Here is a 16,745-nt window from a genome sequence, read left to right as displayed (position 1 = left end):
CTAGGAACACAAAGATTATCCTGACTCCCAATAAAATATGTGGGAGTTCTTCAGTAGGACCAGGCTTTCTTCCCATTGTTTATTTACTCCAAAAATGTAATAAGCAGTAGTTTCTTTTTTTATAGTTACTTGTTTTGCTCTACCGTTATCAGTCAGATTATGCATGCCTGTTCACACACCCATAGATTTTTTTCAGGCCGGAAGAGGCTGTTGTGATAATCCATCTTGGCTTCTTCCATAGTGCAGGCCCCAGAACCTTACCTGATAATGTTCATGTTAAGCCCACAATTTGTTGGAGTTATAGCATATGGTTTAGAAAGATACATCCCCTCCATATTCAGAGACTGCAATTGATAGGGAACCCATGCAGGTCCCTATCCAGAACTCAGCCTCTCATACCTCAGCTGCGGGATGCGAGATGAGTGACCACAAAAAAAATGCCATGCACTTATAATCAAGTGCTTTGTAAGCTGTGGTCTGACTCGAGTAAACTGCTTACATTAGGTGCATGAAGGAAGGCTACGATGTAGCATGGTATCTCCAGAACTCTGTTCTTAAATGAGGACGTAGTAATTGCCCAATTCAGACCCATAGGACATTTCAGTCCAGTATTTTGTACCAACAGTAACTCTATGCTTCAGAAGACTGTGGCAAAAACTCCATGATGGGCAGTTATGCAATTACCTGTCCACAGGAAAAGTTTCTTCCTAACACCTGTCACTCAGCAAATGACTTGTGCTTCAAAGTCTTGAGTGCTGATATTCCTTATTATACATATGTAGACCTGTATATATTGTATAAATACACCCCCAGGTGATACAACTGTAAAATTTCTATCTATAATGTGCCTAACCCTTTTGAAATCCTACTAAGCCTTTGTCTTCAAATACATCTAAGGAGTTCCACAGACAAACTGTGTATTTGTTTTAACAAATAATTCCTTCTATTAGTCTTAAATTTGCTGCCCTTCTATAGTATTAAATATCCCTTTGTTGCTCATAAGAAATGGTTAATGGGAGCCCTTTATCTTCAACTCGTACTGTTCTGCAGTTTCATCATGTCCCTTCTTTTCTATCTCCTTTCTAACATAAAAACCCCCGCAAATCATTGCTCTCAGAGGAGCACCAACCAACAAAACTGCAAAAATATCTAATTCTCTACAATATTCAGTGATAAGACACAGGAAAGAGATGTAGTAAAATGCAGGGAACACAATTAGATCACGAACTTGCATTCCAGAGGGCAAACTTAAACCTATCCCCAAGATACTCTTTGAGTTACCATGCTTTTTTATTCCAGCACTTGAAGTGCAGAATTTCTCACTACCCACCAGCGATTTAATAGGATGGGCTCAGTCTGGAAAATGTCTAATACTATTCAAACTTTAACACTTACAAAAAAATTAAATATATAAAAATAAAATGGGTGTGCACCACTAAATTCCTAAGCCTTTGTGATATCTTCAGACCAGATCTATGGCTAACGGGCCAGAGGATAAAAATGAAGGAGAAAGTGTCAATGCGCTTTGTCCACAAATTTTGCACTAGACTTCTGCTAGTGTGAGTCTATCACTTGATACCAAAACCACTGCGCAGTACAAGGAGGGTTTTGGCATGTGGTCAAATATTCACTAGAGATTAAGCAGGGTCTCACCAAGGCCATATTTGCTTTGGGGAACAAGTCTAACAGAACTGCCCACTGTAGCATTTAGTCCCTTCCTCACTACATCAGCACATTCACAAGGCAGTAATCAATATATGCTGTGCATTTAGGATAGTGGCATACACATGAAGATGCTCTCTACATGCATATTATCTATCCATAACATATATTAAACATCTTTAGTAGGGCTCAACAGTTAGTAGTCTCTCTCTCATACACACATGCCATTTCTAAAGCCTCACTCTCAGCCTATGCATTTTAGTGTATCCATTTTCTAGAAGTGCTAATAAAGACCAGGGATGAAATTCTGACCTTGCTGAAATCAATGGCAACATTTCCACTGACTTCAATAGTGTCAGGATGTCACCCTCAGGGCTCAAAATAAGGCAAGTTCTCCCAACAGTACTACAAATACAGTTAACCCAGAGAGACACTTGTTCCAAATGAGCCCCTGCTTCTACTCTACTGATAGACACTGAAAATGTCTCTTCTGCTTCAGGGAAGCAAAACTGGGCTCACAACTTTGGAAAACCAAACATTTTCCTTTGGATTAAGATTAACTGCAAATCTTTTGAATATATGAAACAGAGGGCTTATAATTGTACTACACCTGTGACATAGACTTAGGCAATAGCACTGGATATTTACAAATATTGTTTCACACACTTATAAAACCAATATACATATTATGTACACCATATAATACATTGAGTAATGAGACAAGACCAGGGCACTCTCCCTATGCAAAATTGTAGATGCTTTCAGAGCAATACTAAGTATGCCTGTCCAGAGAATGGTCATAGGCCTTCAGACATCTGGAATGGTGAGATCAGGTGTGGCATGGGAAAGATTAAAAGTGACAGAGGCCCACAGTTCACATTGTAGTAAGTGTTTCACCGGGCAACTCAGCAATGCTCTCCCTTAGTATAAGGTGACAGTTCAATTTTAGAACCTTTCTTGCCAGAAACAATTTAATAGCATGAAAAATATCACAGCAAAACTATTGAGAAGATGCCAGTTTTTCCCTGCCTGCCTTTAATTACACTGTTTTTACAGTGGTGGGAAGGGGGAGGGGTGCGTATCAGTGAACCTGAGACCAGAACAGGGCACTTTAACCCAGATCTTCAGCTGGTGTAAATGAGTGCAGTTTCACTGAAGTCAATGGGAGTTCTGAAAGTTTGAGCCAGCTGCAGATTTGGCCCTTTGTGCCTAATCTACCACAGACTCCCATAGTTTCTTCTTCCACCTTAAAAACAGGGATAAGAAAAAGGGGCACTCTTTGCTTAAAGACATACCCCTACGTGCCCCCCTTCCCACAGTTACACTTCAGTTTGGGAATCTGAGGGTGATGTCACATGTTCAACTTAATACTTACTAAGTACAGTTAAAACACAAGCAGTTTTTAACATGTGTTAAGTGCTCTCACAGCATTGCCAAGTTGTTCCCTTTCAGTGAAGGTTTGCTCTTAACAGGTACTAACTTTAATAGGTCACTAATGATTTCCAACTGTTGCAAGTGAACGTGTGACAAGGCCCTGAGCAAATTCAGAGAGTCAAAAAAAACTGAAAAGGGGAAAGTCTACTTTATGCATCTAAAAGCATCTAGTAACCAGTCAGCTGGCAAAGAAGAAAGGATTAACTTACTAGATCCCATCCCAGACAGCTGAAAAGCCCCCATACCTTTATTGTCTTTCAGAAAAGTGAAAAATCTCCCCACCCTGCTTTCTATTAGAAAATGAGATAGACTGAAATTACTTCCTTTAGGAAAAAGGAATCCACTCTTACCCTGTCTCTGGGTTTGAAAAAACATTGTTTTTGCTCCCCTACAGATCTGCCACCTATTCCTTTCAATGCCACTGTGTACAGGGGTGTAATATGGTCTTCAAATCACACACTGGCCAAAGAGAGGATGGTACCGGTGGCACAGACATTAGGTCTGTCCCATGTTACACCTAAGTTGCCATGTCATCACTGGCTCCTTTCCTGCACATGCATTTACACTCAAAAGGTCACAGTGCATGGAAGTCAAGGGGTAGTTTTCTACAGACCAGAATTCATTTATGTGGACTTTGGGAAAAAACTTATTCTACTGTTTGGCTCATATTGGCACAGAAGAGCTGCTTCCTGACACTTTTCTCACAGCTACGCCACTATTTTTCACATGCTTCTCCTGAAGCGCAGAGGAACTTTTGGTGCCTCTATACCAGTGGAAGACTTGTCTTCTCATAATTGTTGTGCACTGCTCACCTGTCTCACAAAGTGAAGAGCACATGGCTCAGAATACATCATACCAGTCCTTTACAGCTGCTAAATAACCAGGGACACTAAATACAGCAGTCAGTACAAAACACACATTAGGCAGGAAGCATTTAACGTGTGAAAGTCCAGCATCTAGTCATTTGTGAACAGGGAGACACAAGCTACACGTCTCCTAGGAGGAGAAACACAAACAGCTGCCTGAACTCTGGCCAAAATAAATAAAAAGTGGGAAAATGTAAGTGACAAGGGCTTGTTCCCTAACCTGGAAGCAGTAAGTCTCATGTTGTGTACAATTCTGGGAAAGAGGTGGACAAGACACAGTCAACATAGAAATGGATGTGTTCTCCTGTATCTTGCTGCATACAAGCCATTGCATGGAAAAGAATAACTTCAGTGGGTTCTCATGCCCACCTCCCACTCGAGGCAAAGCTACGGCTGAAGGAGAAGCTGACGTCAGTGTTTTTGTACTTCCCCCAGGCTCCAAATGGCACGATGACAGAGGTGCTGTTATCTTCAGTCCCATACTGTATTGCCTGAAGTTAGAAATGAACCATTTTCAGCACCTGACGCTTCCAAAGCTCTATTCCTCTGCCACATCAAAAAGCACTTTTGTAAAGGAAAGCAAAAGTTGCCTTATGTCCTGCACCTCTCGCTCTAGTCTCAGGCAGAGCAAATTCACTGAGGGAGTTCTCCCAAGAACTCCACCCAGATATGTAAAAACCCAATGCTCAACTGAACCATGGCCCTTTTCATTCTGTACTTAAGAGTAAAAACAAAACCACAGAACAAGGCAAGGCTCTTGAACACTTAATCCCACCTCAATTTGCACCAACTACCTAATCTGCCTAAGCATGTTCAGTAATTCCACATTGCTAAATGGCATTATGACCCTGCCTCATCAACAAGGCACTGGTGTGGCCAAAGCTATGTTACGTTACCTGCTCAGTAACAACAAGGGCTGCTTCAGCAGGATCATGGCACTGGTTAATCAAGTCACATATCTCTTGACTGTTCACCGTGAAGTTAATGCCATCTGTAGTAAGGACCAGAAAGCTATCACCTGCATGATGCAACTAGAATTGGGGACACAACACACATCATAAAAATCAATCTTTGCAAGGCAGAACAGTGCTACGTTTTATCTTATTACAATAGATCTTGTGTTGTATCCTCTTCCACTTCTGCATGGCCATCACCTAGAAGAACCCAAACTATAGCACTATGGTTAATGCACCAACACACTAATGATTCGATATGGTGATAATCAAAACATAAGGTAAATAAACTTGAAGGTGCTCCAGTTCACAGTAGTAACTCTTGACCCAAGCTACATAAACAGACCAAAAAGCCGAGCCTATTAATATTACCCAGTAAACAAAAAAATTCTCAAGTTATTGTAGGTTTTAAGACCTGATAGGATCTTTATGAAAACCTCTGTTCACTTTCTTGGATCTCCTACCGAACAGAGAAGTGTCTTCTAGCTCCTGCCCTCCTGACTCCTAAGTAGATCTACCTCAAATGTCTCCTTCCTCATCTCCTGGCTCTCTCACCATCTTGTGGGAAGATTAGTTAGGTGGCAATGGAAAAATGGCAGGGCAGGAAAACTGTTTATTTTTGAGAATTTAACAAGTTTTCTTCATACGTTGAACCATCATGAAGCCCTAATAAAATGCACTCTCTTACACTCATGCTTACATGTACATGCATATATTTGCTGCTTTTCTATGTGATTTAAACTAAGGACTGAGTGGTACAAATTAGCATATTAATTCCCCCTGTTCAGATGCTTTTTCTTCAATATGTAATTAGTTTCAACTTGAACTGCAGAGAATCTAGTGAACTCTACACCCCATCCCATTCCCCTTTCCCCAAAATAAAACCTCATTACATTTAAGCAGTGCTTGTCAAGTTTTATTTTGCTCCTCACATTAAGTCATGCTATTTAAGATAAGCACTCCTCCATGTCAGCATTTATTATTGGTGCCAGACTACATTCTGTCACACTAGTCAGTCTGGAATGACTTCCAGGGAATTACTCCCAATTTACACTCTCATCAACGAGATATAAACTTGACTTCTGGATTCCAAGGGTGTTCATCACATGATCCTACTGCTCAGTGTTAGGGTGACAATATTTGGATCTTGGGGAGCACTGGATTTGCAGCTGAATAAAGGCATGACCTGTAGCCTAGCAGAGCTGCTGACCACAAGGCAGAATGATAGCTCAGCCAACCATTTGCTTATGCCAAGTAACCATCTTAACTGTATCAACCATTTTCTGAGGAAAACGCAGCAAGTGAATCTGTGTGCTGTGAATGAGGTAACATTTTAAGAATGTGGAAGATGGTACAACCTGAGACAGAAAAACAGATTGGAATGTAGAAGATAACACATAACCAAGATGAACATATGTGAAAAGGTGAATGGTGATTAGTGAAGAAGCCTCCAGGTTTTGGTCAAAGTCCACCCATTGACTGAAGAAGAGAAGTCAAGGTCTTAGACATGCACTCATAGCAGAGGCAGGTAAATGAGTAAAACACATAGGTAATTCCATGCTAATGAAGCAAACAGTAAACAGAGGCGGAGCTTGCAATGGGAGGAGAAACGGGTGGAACAGAAGGAGGGACAGGGTAGAATAAATGTTAATGAGCATAAACCAAAGTGTATAAATGTGGAGAAAAAAATATTGTTCAGTGTGGCTCCCTGGTTTGTTGGTTTTTTGGGAGCTAGTCCAAAGCTGTCTCCATTCTGAATAAAGCTGTTGCGAGCAATGTGTGCTGGTGTTTGCTCCCTGCTTGCTCTGGCTAATGAGTAACGGGATCCATGGGCAATTGGATTGTCGTCTCCCTAGTTGTTAAGCGCTGCATGGAGTCAGGGTCTAACACTCAGGTTTCCCATTAACCGTATTGTTAATTTCCCTGTTAACCACAGCTTTTACCTGAATCCTCTTAGTTTCTGGCTGTGCTATCACTCCACTGCTCTTCAGATCCAGGTCCCCTATACTACGTGTCATTGCAAGCCTCCCATTCACGTGAGGTTGTCCCAAACTATTCCAGGCTATGAAGCCACCACATTTCTTTATCCTGTCCAAAACACAAGAGAGGGAAAGGTCAGTATGAACCAGATTCAAACCATTAAGGCCTTCAGGTGTGCATTTTCTCCCCAACTGCTTGAGTCTCTATATAGGGGAGTACATTCCCACCTCAAGACCGTAATACGGCTTGTGTTCAGGCAGGCTTTCAAGCTGTGTAGTGATATAACCCAGACCCTCAACCCCTGTGAACTGACCTCATTCCCAGAGGTGACGCGTAGGGGGTGCACGAAGGTGTATGTGCACCCCCTGCAAAAAGGCACCGCTGACACTGTCGGCAGCACCTGTGGGCAGTTGCCGCTCACCACCCCACCGCCAGCACGGTATCTGTGGGCAGTCCATGATCACCCCTGGCTGCCACCGGTGCCTGTGGGTGGTCACTGCCACCCCCCTACCCAGCCCCCACTGACAGTGCCAGCAGCATCTGCAGGAGCTCCCTACTCACCACCACCAGCACAGCTGTGCCCCACCAGCTGCTGGCAGCACACGCCGTTCATGCTCATTCCATTGACTCTACCATAGCTGCAGGACAGTGTAAACAGAGTTTGACCTGGGCTGCCCCACAAAGTTAGTAGCACAACTAACATCCCCCCACATCCCCCCCCACAAGATGTGGGGGGGATGTGGGCACAATTGAGGGGAGCAACAGGCTACAGTTGGACCTAGACAGGTTACAAGGATGGGCAGAGGAGAATAGGAATAGGTTTAACACAGACAAGTGTAAGGTGATGCACCTGGGGAGGAACAATCGGCACCATACATACAGGCTGGGGAACTCCCCTCTTGTCAGCACGGAGGTGGAAAAGGATCTGGGAGTCATTATTGACTCCAAGATGAACATGAGTCGGCAATGTGGGGAGGCGGCTAGGAAGGCCAACTGCACCTTGTCGTGCATCCACAGATGCATCTCGAGCAGGTCCAAGGAGGTGATCCTCCCCCTCTATGCGGCACTGGTCAGGCCGCAGCTGGAGTACTGCGTCCAGTTCTGGGCGCCGCACTTTAAGAGGGATGTGGACAGCATGGAGAGGGTCCAGAGGAGGGCCACTCGTATGATCAAGGGACAGCAGGGTAGGTCCTATGAGGAAAGGTTGCGGGACCTGAACCTGTTCAGCCTTCAAAAGAGAAGGCTGAGGGGGGATCTTGTGGCCTGTTATAAACTGGTTAGGGGGGATCAGCAGGCGCTGGGGGAGTCCCTGTTCCCCCGAGCGCCGCAAGGAGTGACCAGGAACAATGGTCACAAGCTGGCGGAGGGAAGGTTTAAGTTGGACATCAGGAGGCGCTACTTCACGGTCAGGGCGGCTAGGGTCTGGAACCAGCTTCCAAGTGAGGTGGTGCAGGCTCCCACCCTGGGGGTTTTTAAGAGGAGGTTGGATGACCACCTTACTGGGGTCGTTTGACCCCGGTACTCTTTCCTGCCATGGCAGGGGGTCGGACTAGATGATCTGCTCAGGTCCCTTCCGACCCTAGAAACTATGAAACTAAGATATACCTTTCCTTCTCATCCTTCCTTTCCGGAGTATGGTCAATGGTGAGCTTCACAGCCTTTCCCTTTCGACACAAGAGTGCCCGACTGTCTCCAACACTGGCCACAACCAGTTCAATACCATCTCGCAGCAGGGCCACTGTTGCAGTGGTCCCAGCATTCAGCAAGGTTGCTATAAACATCACATAAAGAAAAAGGGAATTAAGGAGGTCTGGAAGTGTTACCAGTGTGTTTATAACAGAACAGAAGTTTTAACTGTCAAAAATACATGTGATCTAATATATTGGCAAGTCACCTGATTTAAGTTTAAACTAAACTAAAGCTATGGAAATATTGTACAGCAAACAGAAACATGCATGTAGTGGGGTAGGGGAAAAGGCATTTTGGTAACAACATGGCTCCATGCAAGTAAGTGTCAGGAAAGAATGGCTCCTCCTTAGCTATGAAGCAAAGAGATTATCTGTGCTTGGTTTAAAATATTGGGATATTGCCCCCTAACTGCAGCACACAGGAGCATCAGTCAGGATAAACCCCACTGCAAGTATAAAGGGCCCCTCCTCCTGTAGGTCAAGGGGGTGTTTCAACAATGCTATTAAATAGTTTTGATGCCTGCTCCAAAAAAAGAAATACTTTACATCTCTCTATTCCCCTGCTCCAGAACTTCCAGATGCCAGAGGTGGCAAGTGTCAGATATTTTAGTCCTGATTCAGCTTTGCCTCATGCCCTGTGTGGTAATCCATACTAGTACAACGCAGCAGGAAATGCTACTAATCAGTCTGCCACCTGCATCACTGGTAGCACTGAATACAGATGTAAGTTAATGCTATCATGTGCAGTAGAGTACTAGGCAGGCCCTCCACTGTCCTCCTCCCCCTCCCTTTCACCATTGGGCAACACAGTCCCTTTTTTGTTTTTGGAACCGAAAAGGATTAACTAATGCAACTGTACTTAGGGGGTCTGGATTCTAGTTTCAGTCCACCTTTGTGCTTTTATGTACCATGGAAAGTCCTTTTTTGAAGGTCTGAATGAATTGTTCTGACACCGGTTCAAGCAGAGGCTAAGTACCAATGGTGTAACTACCTGAAGTGAAAGGAACAGATTTTTACTGCTAACAAACACTCTGTTCCTACAGTGCTGCAACTACCACAGTGAGAGCTGCTTAGCATGCTACAAGCAATGGCAGAGGAAAGCCTGTGCAGAAAGAGAGAGAGCCTGGAATGTAGAACAGATGTTAGTTTGGTTGAGAGCCTCCCTAGGGACCTTGCTATATTCTAGGTTTTTTTTCCAGTAGTTAGTCTTTAAAAACAGGAAACATTTCCGCAGTTGGTTTTGGTTCAAGCTGAAAGCCAGAATCCCCGAGTACATTCCTCGTTCCAAATTAGAAGTAAATAAATGGGTTTTCTGCAACTACCACCTCCTCTTATAAAAATATGGACCCAAATCTTGCCTGTGCCTGTTTCCACTGCCAGCACAACGTGAGGACTTCTCCAGTGAGTCAGGGGAAGGGGAGGGGACCTGCAAGGAGCTAACAATGCCAGGTTTTTGCGACTCAGGGGTTCCATCATGATGAGACAGCCCCATTTACCCAGTTGTGGCATAAGACCTAAACAAAGTGATCATGTTAATGGCTAGTGGCCCTGCTGTTTTAATAGTTGATCCACCAAATCACTCTGGATCTGATTATTACAGTTCCGGTTGCCAACTTGGAGCTGCAGATGTACAGCAGGCTCCAGAATCAGTCGCTATAATGTTTACAGTCTGCTTCTCAGAGATGCTGAGCACTTGGAGGTCTTAACAACAACACCCACTAAGCTGGTGGCTGTTTAGCACTCCTGAAAACCAGACTTGTGAAGAGCTTGGGAGGAGCCAGACAAAGCTTTAAAGATGCATTGAGCCTTGCTGTGAAATGAAAATAGTGGGAGTTTATGATTTAAAATAAAGAAAACCACAAAAGAAAAAAAAACCCCTTCTAAACTAAATCTTTTCTATTTAAAACAGGCATTACTACTGTGATGGCATCTTTTGGCTCAATAAGCCTTTAGTGACTTATAGGTAGGGGTCTACCAAACTCCAGTGAGACAGCCAGCCGATTTCAGATAGATACTGGGGCCGACCACCATTTCTGCAGGCTGAGTGTGGCAGGGTCACCCTATGCCTCTGACTGCCACATGGCCTGAAACCACAGCTTAATTACTCTGATTAAGCCCACGGACGCTATTAATCCATGTATTTTAAACATGGATTAATGGCTTCCCCAGGCTTAATCAGGGTACTTAAGCTGTGTTTTCAGGCCATTCCCAAGTGGCAGGCTCTGTGATTTTGGCAGGCTCACTAAAAAAACCCAAAAAGAACCACCACCCAAAACTTATCAGCAAGCAAAGAAAAGGGCAAGAAGCCATGTAGTCTTGGAGCATGGTAGGGGGAAAGTGGAGCTGGGATGAGGACAGGACTGCTCTCAGCAGAAGGCATGGAGGCTGCAGGCCATAGCTGCCTGCAGCCTCCACACCTCCTGCTGCAAGCAGCCCTGCCTGCACCCCAACCTGGCTGCAGGGCTTCCTACCCTTTTCTCTGCTTGCCAGGTTTATTTTGGGTCGGTGGGGGGTGTTGATTTGGTTTTTTTCCACAGCAAGCCTGCAAAAACCACAGAGCCCGCCTGAATTCATGTTTTCCACTTAAATTACGCAATTGCAAATTCAGTAGTTCCCTACTTATAGGCTTCAGCAGTGTTAGTCACTCAATTCTCAATCAACGCCAGCCTCATTTACACTGGGCCTCTGGTTTATGTTGTGCTTGAGGCACAAATGATGCAAAACCCCAATTTTTCCTTCCTCACCCCCAACCAGCAATTCACCTGTAGCATGGCTTTTTAGCAAAGCATTTGCAGCTTCTATTTTGTTCCAGAATAAGCATGGATTAGTGTGGTTCAGCCTTGCATTAAAACATGCTATAAAGCTACTAAAATGTAGCACCATAATTAGAAATCTTAGCACAGCCAGTAAAATACCTGTTTTAACTAGACAGTTAAATCAAGTGAAATGAAAAAGCCTAAATAAGGCTACCTGTAATTCAAGATATGCATGTTTAACTAAGGAATTAAAATGAATGAGGAGCTGTCACAAGCCTCTCAGTTCATTTCTTGCTTTTGGAACTGAATTGCCAAATATCAGTCTGTGAACAAGTTACAGAGCAGAAGCCACAGATTAAAGCGGGATGAATAATTTCCAAATTCCCCTATAACTTTTTAAAGATGAAGGCAGACTTGAATTTTTAAAGTGCAATAACACATGACCCAAATATTTTAAGTCAAAGCAGCTGCCATCACCAATTCCATGGATGGCCCTGAGAAGCCAGCTATACAAGCTGTATGGAATGAAGTAGCTACGATAGCAATAGGCTCCCTTTACAAATGCTGGCAGCCACAAAAAAAAGCTGAACATCATCATTTAGAAAAATGTGTGGTTTATGCTCCCCTCCCTGGGGTTGATTTGGATCTAATAAACCACTCATGAAGCAAGGCGGTAATCAGTTTGGAAGGAGGAGTAATGTGGCCCTTACTGTATAAAAGATGCTTCATGTTATTTGAGTGACTGGCACAGTTCCAAAATTTAGAAATGAATACATCAAATTCCTACTGCTTTACTATTCTTGCTTCAGATTTATTTAGCAAGATAAGATGCTATTGCATCTTCAAATATTTGGCTTTAACATTTAAAAATAAAAACTTTTTTCATTTTTTTTCCTAACAATATCACTATAAAACTAAGATCTTTCAATAGGTTCTTAACACTCACTGGACAATTTTTACTGCAAGTCATCTCAACTAATGTGACAAAGAGGATGTGGGAACCTTCCAGTAGTCCAGGCTAGGAACCGCCGGACTCCTTCACCTGGGACAAAATTAAGCAGATCTCTCTTTCCACTGAAGCCCAGCATAGTGTCCAGGGCCTCCAGTTCTAGAGCTGCTGACCCGGTACAGTGTCTGCCATAAATAACACGTACACAGAGGCAAATAGGAAATTCACCCAGGGATTTTGTTCACACAAAACCAACCTGCAACACTGGGGGTGACAGAGTAAGAGCTGCAAAACACAGGGAATTTTTCACTTTGGTTTTGCCTGTTCTGCTTTTTCACTTGGGGCATGCTAGAATAAGAAAGTCCTGTGATAATGAATCATGTCCAATTTAACCTGGCTCAGTCACGTTAAATCTATACATATCTGTCGTCTCATATGTTTCCAGTTTGTTTTGCTTGGGTATTTCCCCTCCCCAACCCCACAACTTCACTACATCTCTGTTACAGCTTCAACCTTGCAGCAAGTTTTACTGACCAAGGAGAAATCATTGGCAAATGCCCAGCCATCTTATATTGGTAAGCCAGAGAACCTGACATAACTTTTAACTACACTATATGGATCAATTGAGAGAGCTTGTTTCTAAAACAAAAAAGCTCAAAGTAACTGCCAACTAAACAAAGGCAATTTTAAAGCCACTGGATAGAGATTCCATGGCTCATTGTGACCCACAGATAAACAGACATGCATAAATACATGGAGGAGAATATTTGTATTGGGTATTTTCTCAATGGGATTTTACAAAAAGGCAAATGTTTTATATTAGCTTTATGAAAAGGAACACATTTCTACAGCTCTCTCTCTTCCTCAGTGTTGCAGGTTAACATATTAAAAAGGAAAAATAGTCATGTTTTAGAATGGCAACTTTAAAAAAAGGATTGATTCAGTATTTTAGTCATTCTTTAAAAATTAGCTTAACTATTTGTTCAGCATTAAGACTCCAGGAGTGCCTATACAACACACACACAGATACATCAACTAACAGCCAACTAATATTTAATAAGATGGCTATTCCAGAAGCCAATGGCTGATGAGATTAAGGTCTGATACAACAAACACTGAAGTTTGCAAAAAGATCCCTGCTGGCTTCAGTGGATTTTGGATCCAGCCTTTAAAGAACTGAAGCAGTAGCAGCACCAAAGATGGCCATTCTCAGCTAAAGTATGTCATAATGTTTTATGTTAGACACGCACTATTAACAGAGTACGTCATAACCTATAATGAAGGGTTTTCCCTTGCATGCTTGTTCTAGGTTCCTCAGGCAGGGAGACCTTCCCTGCCACCAGACTAGACAGACTAGGGCAGAGCAGTAGGACAGGCAGAGCTACAAGATCCTGCATTCATCTCTAAAACATCACATGCTTCTATGGCTGACAGCAAAGTAGTGTGGGGCTCTTTTCTTTCTTTCTTTTTTAGATAGCACAGTTTCCTGCAAGGCAAACTAGGAGGATGGCTCACAGATACAGCTTGCAATTTCAAGTTTCTCTTTTCTGTTCCTGTTGCACTATGTTAAGCCCAGGAAGCATATACCAGCTGCTAATGATGTATCAACCCGCGGTCCAGTGGCCATCTTCTCCAAGTGACATAAGCCTTCTGGCCCCAAAACAGCAAAATATTTAATGCACCATAGGTGTTCACCAAGAGTATGTTTTGCAGTAGTAGTGGGTCATTTAATATAACTGTTGTCCTAATTCAATGGTGGCTGCCCATTGTGCAGACACTTCTCCAGAGTTATGCTTTGATTTACCTCAGCATGTTAAGTGTGCACTTAACTTGAGGCACAGGCCTGAAGCCATTGCTATTCAACACATACATGGCTTCCATGTGCAAGACTGAGTGTGATGTTGTCTCACTTGAACAAATGCCCTTGGGTAATTAAGTGTTTTTCTGTTACTTTTCTTTTGTTTCAAGTTTATCATGAAGGCCAAAATAAAAAAAGCCATCATTAGGAAGGTAACTGGTGCTGCTTCAGTTGTTCAAAATATTTACATATTTATTCAGCCATGAATCATCAATATGGAAAAATATAGCTTGAACTTTTATTCACACACACACACACACACACACACACACACACACACACACACACACACACACACACACACACACACAATTATGAAACAGACCAGAATTTAGCAGAGCTTTGAAGATGAGCATAGTTGTAGGGAATATGGCCCATGATCCAAATTACTAGGATAAGGAATCTGTTATGAAAATTTCTAATAAACCCCTTGCTCAGAACTGAAACCTTAAAAAGGCCAGAAACTTCACAAGATTCAGGAAAGGACTGGACATGAAGGCTAGGGACAGACATTATATATAAACCAGTTTAAGTGATCAGAAACTGGTTTAAACCTGTAACAGAACAGACATTCAGTGCACGTAAACCAGTTTCAAAATGGCCAAAACTAATTTGAGAGAAACCTGGTTGAATGTAGTACCAGACTTAACTGATTGAGCTCAAATCAGTTTATGCAATGTCTGTCCCAGACCCCTTGCTGGTTTAAGTTAAACCAGAGTCCTGAGCATCCCATCATGCTCTCTGCTCCAGCCAAGCGGGGCTGGCCTCACCCCTCTGCTCCCCACCAAGAGCAGGGACAGGCAGGGATGCGAGGGTCTAGCCAGACACTGGCCCTGGAAGGGAGCAGGGAAAAAGTTTATTCCTCCCTTCCCTCCCCTGTCCTACTAGTACAGACCTGCACTTCTCCATGCTGGCTGCTCCAGCAGCAGAAGTATGGCCAGCCCAGGCAGTAGCCTTGGCTGAATTGGTCAGAGAGGAGTTTAATTTCCTCCTCCTTGGGTCTGCCAGGTGCTCCCCCGTTGCTGCTGCAGCAGCAGGGATAAGCACAGCTAGACACTGGCTGACATGGCCCCTGAGGCAGAGGCAGGGAGGGGCATTATTCCTCCCTCTACGCCGGGGGACTGCAGCCAGGTCTGCCTGCCACAATTACCGCCACTGCTTGCTCCCTGCTTGGGCCAAGCAGCAGAATAAGCCATCTCCTGCCCCCTCCACAGGATGCCAGGAGATGGGAAGGGCGAATAACCTCCCTTAATGTCCACTGCTTAAGGGGCCCTCCCACCCGGCGTCTGGCTGCGTCCCTGCCAGGCCGCTGCAGTGGCAATGGGGCAGGGCTCTTGACAGGGGCAGCAGCCCCTGCCATGATGTCAGGAAGCGTGAGCCCCTTCCCAGTGGGGGGGAGGGGAGAGGCACACTGCTGGGTGGGGAAAACTGCCACAGACAGAAGCAGCGCTGGTGGGGCTCTGGCCTCCTCCAAGCTCCAGTGCTGCCACGCACTGTCTGCCACAGCTCTGCCCACTCCACAGTATGGCCCCCACTGGCAAGGGGCTTGCGCTCCCCGACACTGTAACAGGGGCGGCTGCCCCCATCAAGAGCCCTGCCCCCTCGCTGCTGCAACAGCCTGGCAGGGGTGCAGCCCAATGTCGGCCAGCAGGGGACACGGAGGGGGATTATTCTCCCTCCCTCTGGTGTTCAGCAGAGGGCTTAGTCCACCGCTTGCCTCAAACAGGGAGCGGGCAGTCGTGGGCAGACCCGGCTGTGGTCCTCCCGGGGCAGGGAAGGTAGAGGGAGGAATAATCCCCCTCTGCCTCAGGGGCCATGCTGGCCGGTGTCTAACCATGCCTGGCTCCACCACTGCAGCAGCAAGTGGGGAGCGCCTGGCAGACCCAGCTCAGGTCTCTGCTGGTGGGGCAAGGAGGTGGGAATTAAGCCAAGGCTACTGCCTGAGCTGGCCACACCCTCCCACAACACAGTTTCCCTGCATTCAGGGGCATCCTCTAACACCCCCCAACTCCTGGCCTGAGCAACTGCAGGCAATGTGCCTACATGTCTGTGTAATAAATTCATTCAGCCTAGGCAGATTAGACTAACCTGCAAAGATTGAATCAATTTAGGCTCAGGCTTTTTGAAGGTCTGTCCCTGGTCTAAATGGACAGCAATGAATGTCCAAGGCTATAACATTTTGTACATTCATATTTTTTCAAAGAGATGGTAAACTTCACATTCAGACATTAAACTAATCTCTAAACAAAGTTATGAAATATGTAGAGGACAGAATATCCTATATCTGTCTTCCATGGAGCTCTTACACTTCCTTGTGAACTCTGGGGTGCTGTATGCCATCTGATAACAGGATATGGGACTAAAGGGCCTTTACATTTGATTCATTCTGGCAATTCCTAGGTTTCCAAAGAACCTATAACGCCAGTTATGCCAAGTCTAATGCAAGAGACACTGCCACCCTTAAGTCTAATAGGGCAATTATTGACTCCAAGATGAACATGGGTCGACAATGCTTTAGAACACAGTCAATAGGGCTAACCATACCTTGTCCTGCATCCACAGATGCATCACAAGCAGGGCCAAGGAGGTGATCCTCCCC

The 16,745-nt window shown here is 44.4% G+C and overlaps 1 protein-coding gene and 1 long non-coding RNA gene across 4 annotated transcripts in view; one reads left to right on the top strand and one right to left on the bottom strand.

Annotated features, from left to right (window-relative positions):
- Positions 1-556: 556 nt before the first annotated feature.
- Positions 557-16,745, bottom strand: part of PPM1K (protein phosphatase, Mg2+/Mn2+ dependent 1K) — a 23,522-nt gene continuing 7,333 nt past the window's right edge. For 2 of the 3 annotated variants that reach the window (XM_019526308.1, XM_019526307.1), the window contains 4 exons: positions 8,501-8,666; positions 6,859-7,003; positions 4,859-4,993; positions 557-4,453 (listed from right to left, as the gene is read on the bottom strand). In XM_019526308.1, the coding sequence (XP_019381853.1) occupies positions 4,322-4,453; positions 4,859-4,993; positions 6,859-7,003; positions 8,501-8,666 (578 nt within the window). In that variant the 3' untranslated portion in view covers positions 557-4,321. Of the gene's footprint in view, positions 4,454-4,858; positions 5,117-6,858; positions 7,004-8,500; positions 8,667-16,745 lie in introns of those variants that run through there. The other variant, XM_019526309.1, reaches the window with a different exon arrangement.
- The window catches only part of LOC109303921, a 20,944-nt gene continuing 9,336 nt past the window's right edge, over positions 5,138-16,745 (top strand). The window contains exons 1-2 of the long non-coding RNA XR_002099263.1: positions 5,138-5,930; positions 13,766-13,769. This is a non-coding gene — a long non-coding RNA (uncharacterized LOC109303921). The remainder of the gene's footprint in view (positions 5,931-13,765; positions 13,770-16,745) is intronic.

Source organism: Gavialis gangeticus, unplaced genomic scaffold (genome assembly GCF_001723915.1).
Source record: "Gavialis gangeticus isolate Ggan-Ray unplaced genomic scaffold, GavGan_comp1, whole genome shotgun sequence".
In the NCBI taxonomy this organism is placed as follows: domain Eukaryota; kingdom Metazoa; phylum Chordata; order Crocodylia; family Gavialidae; genus Gavialis; species Gavialis gangeticus.
This window is presented reverse-complemented; position numbering and strand designations above follow the sequence as displayed.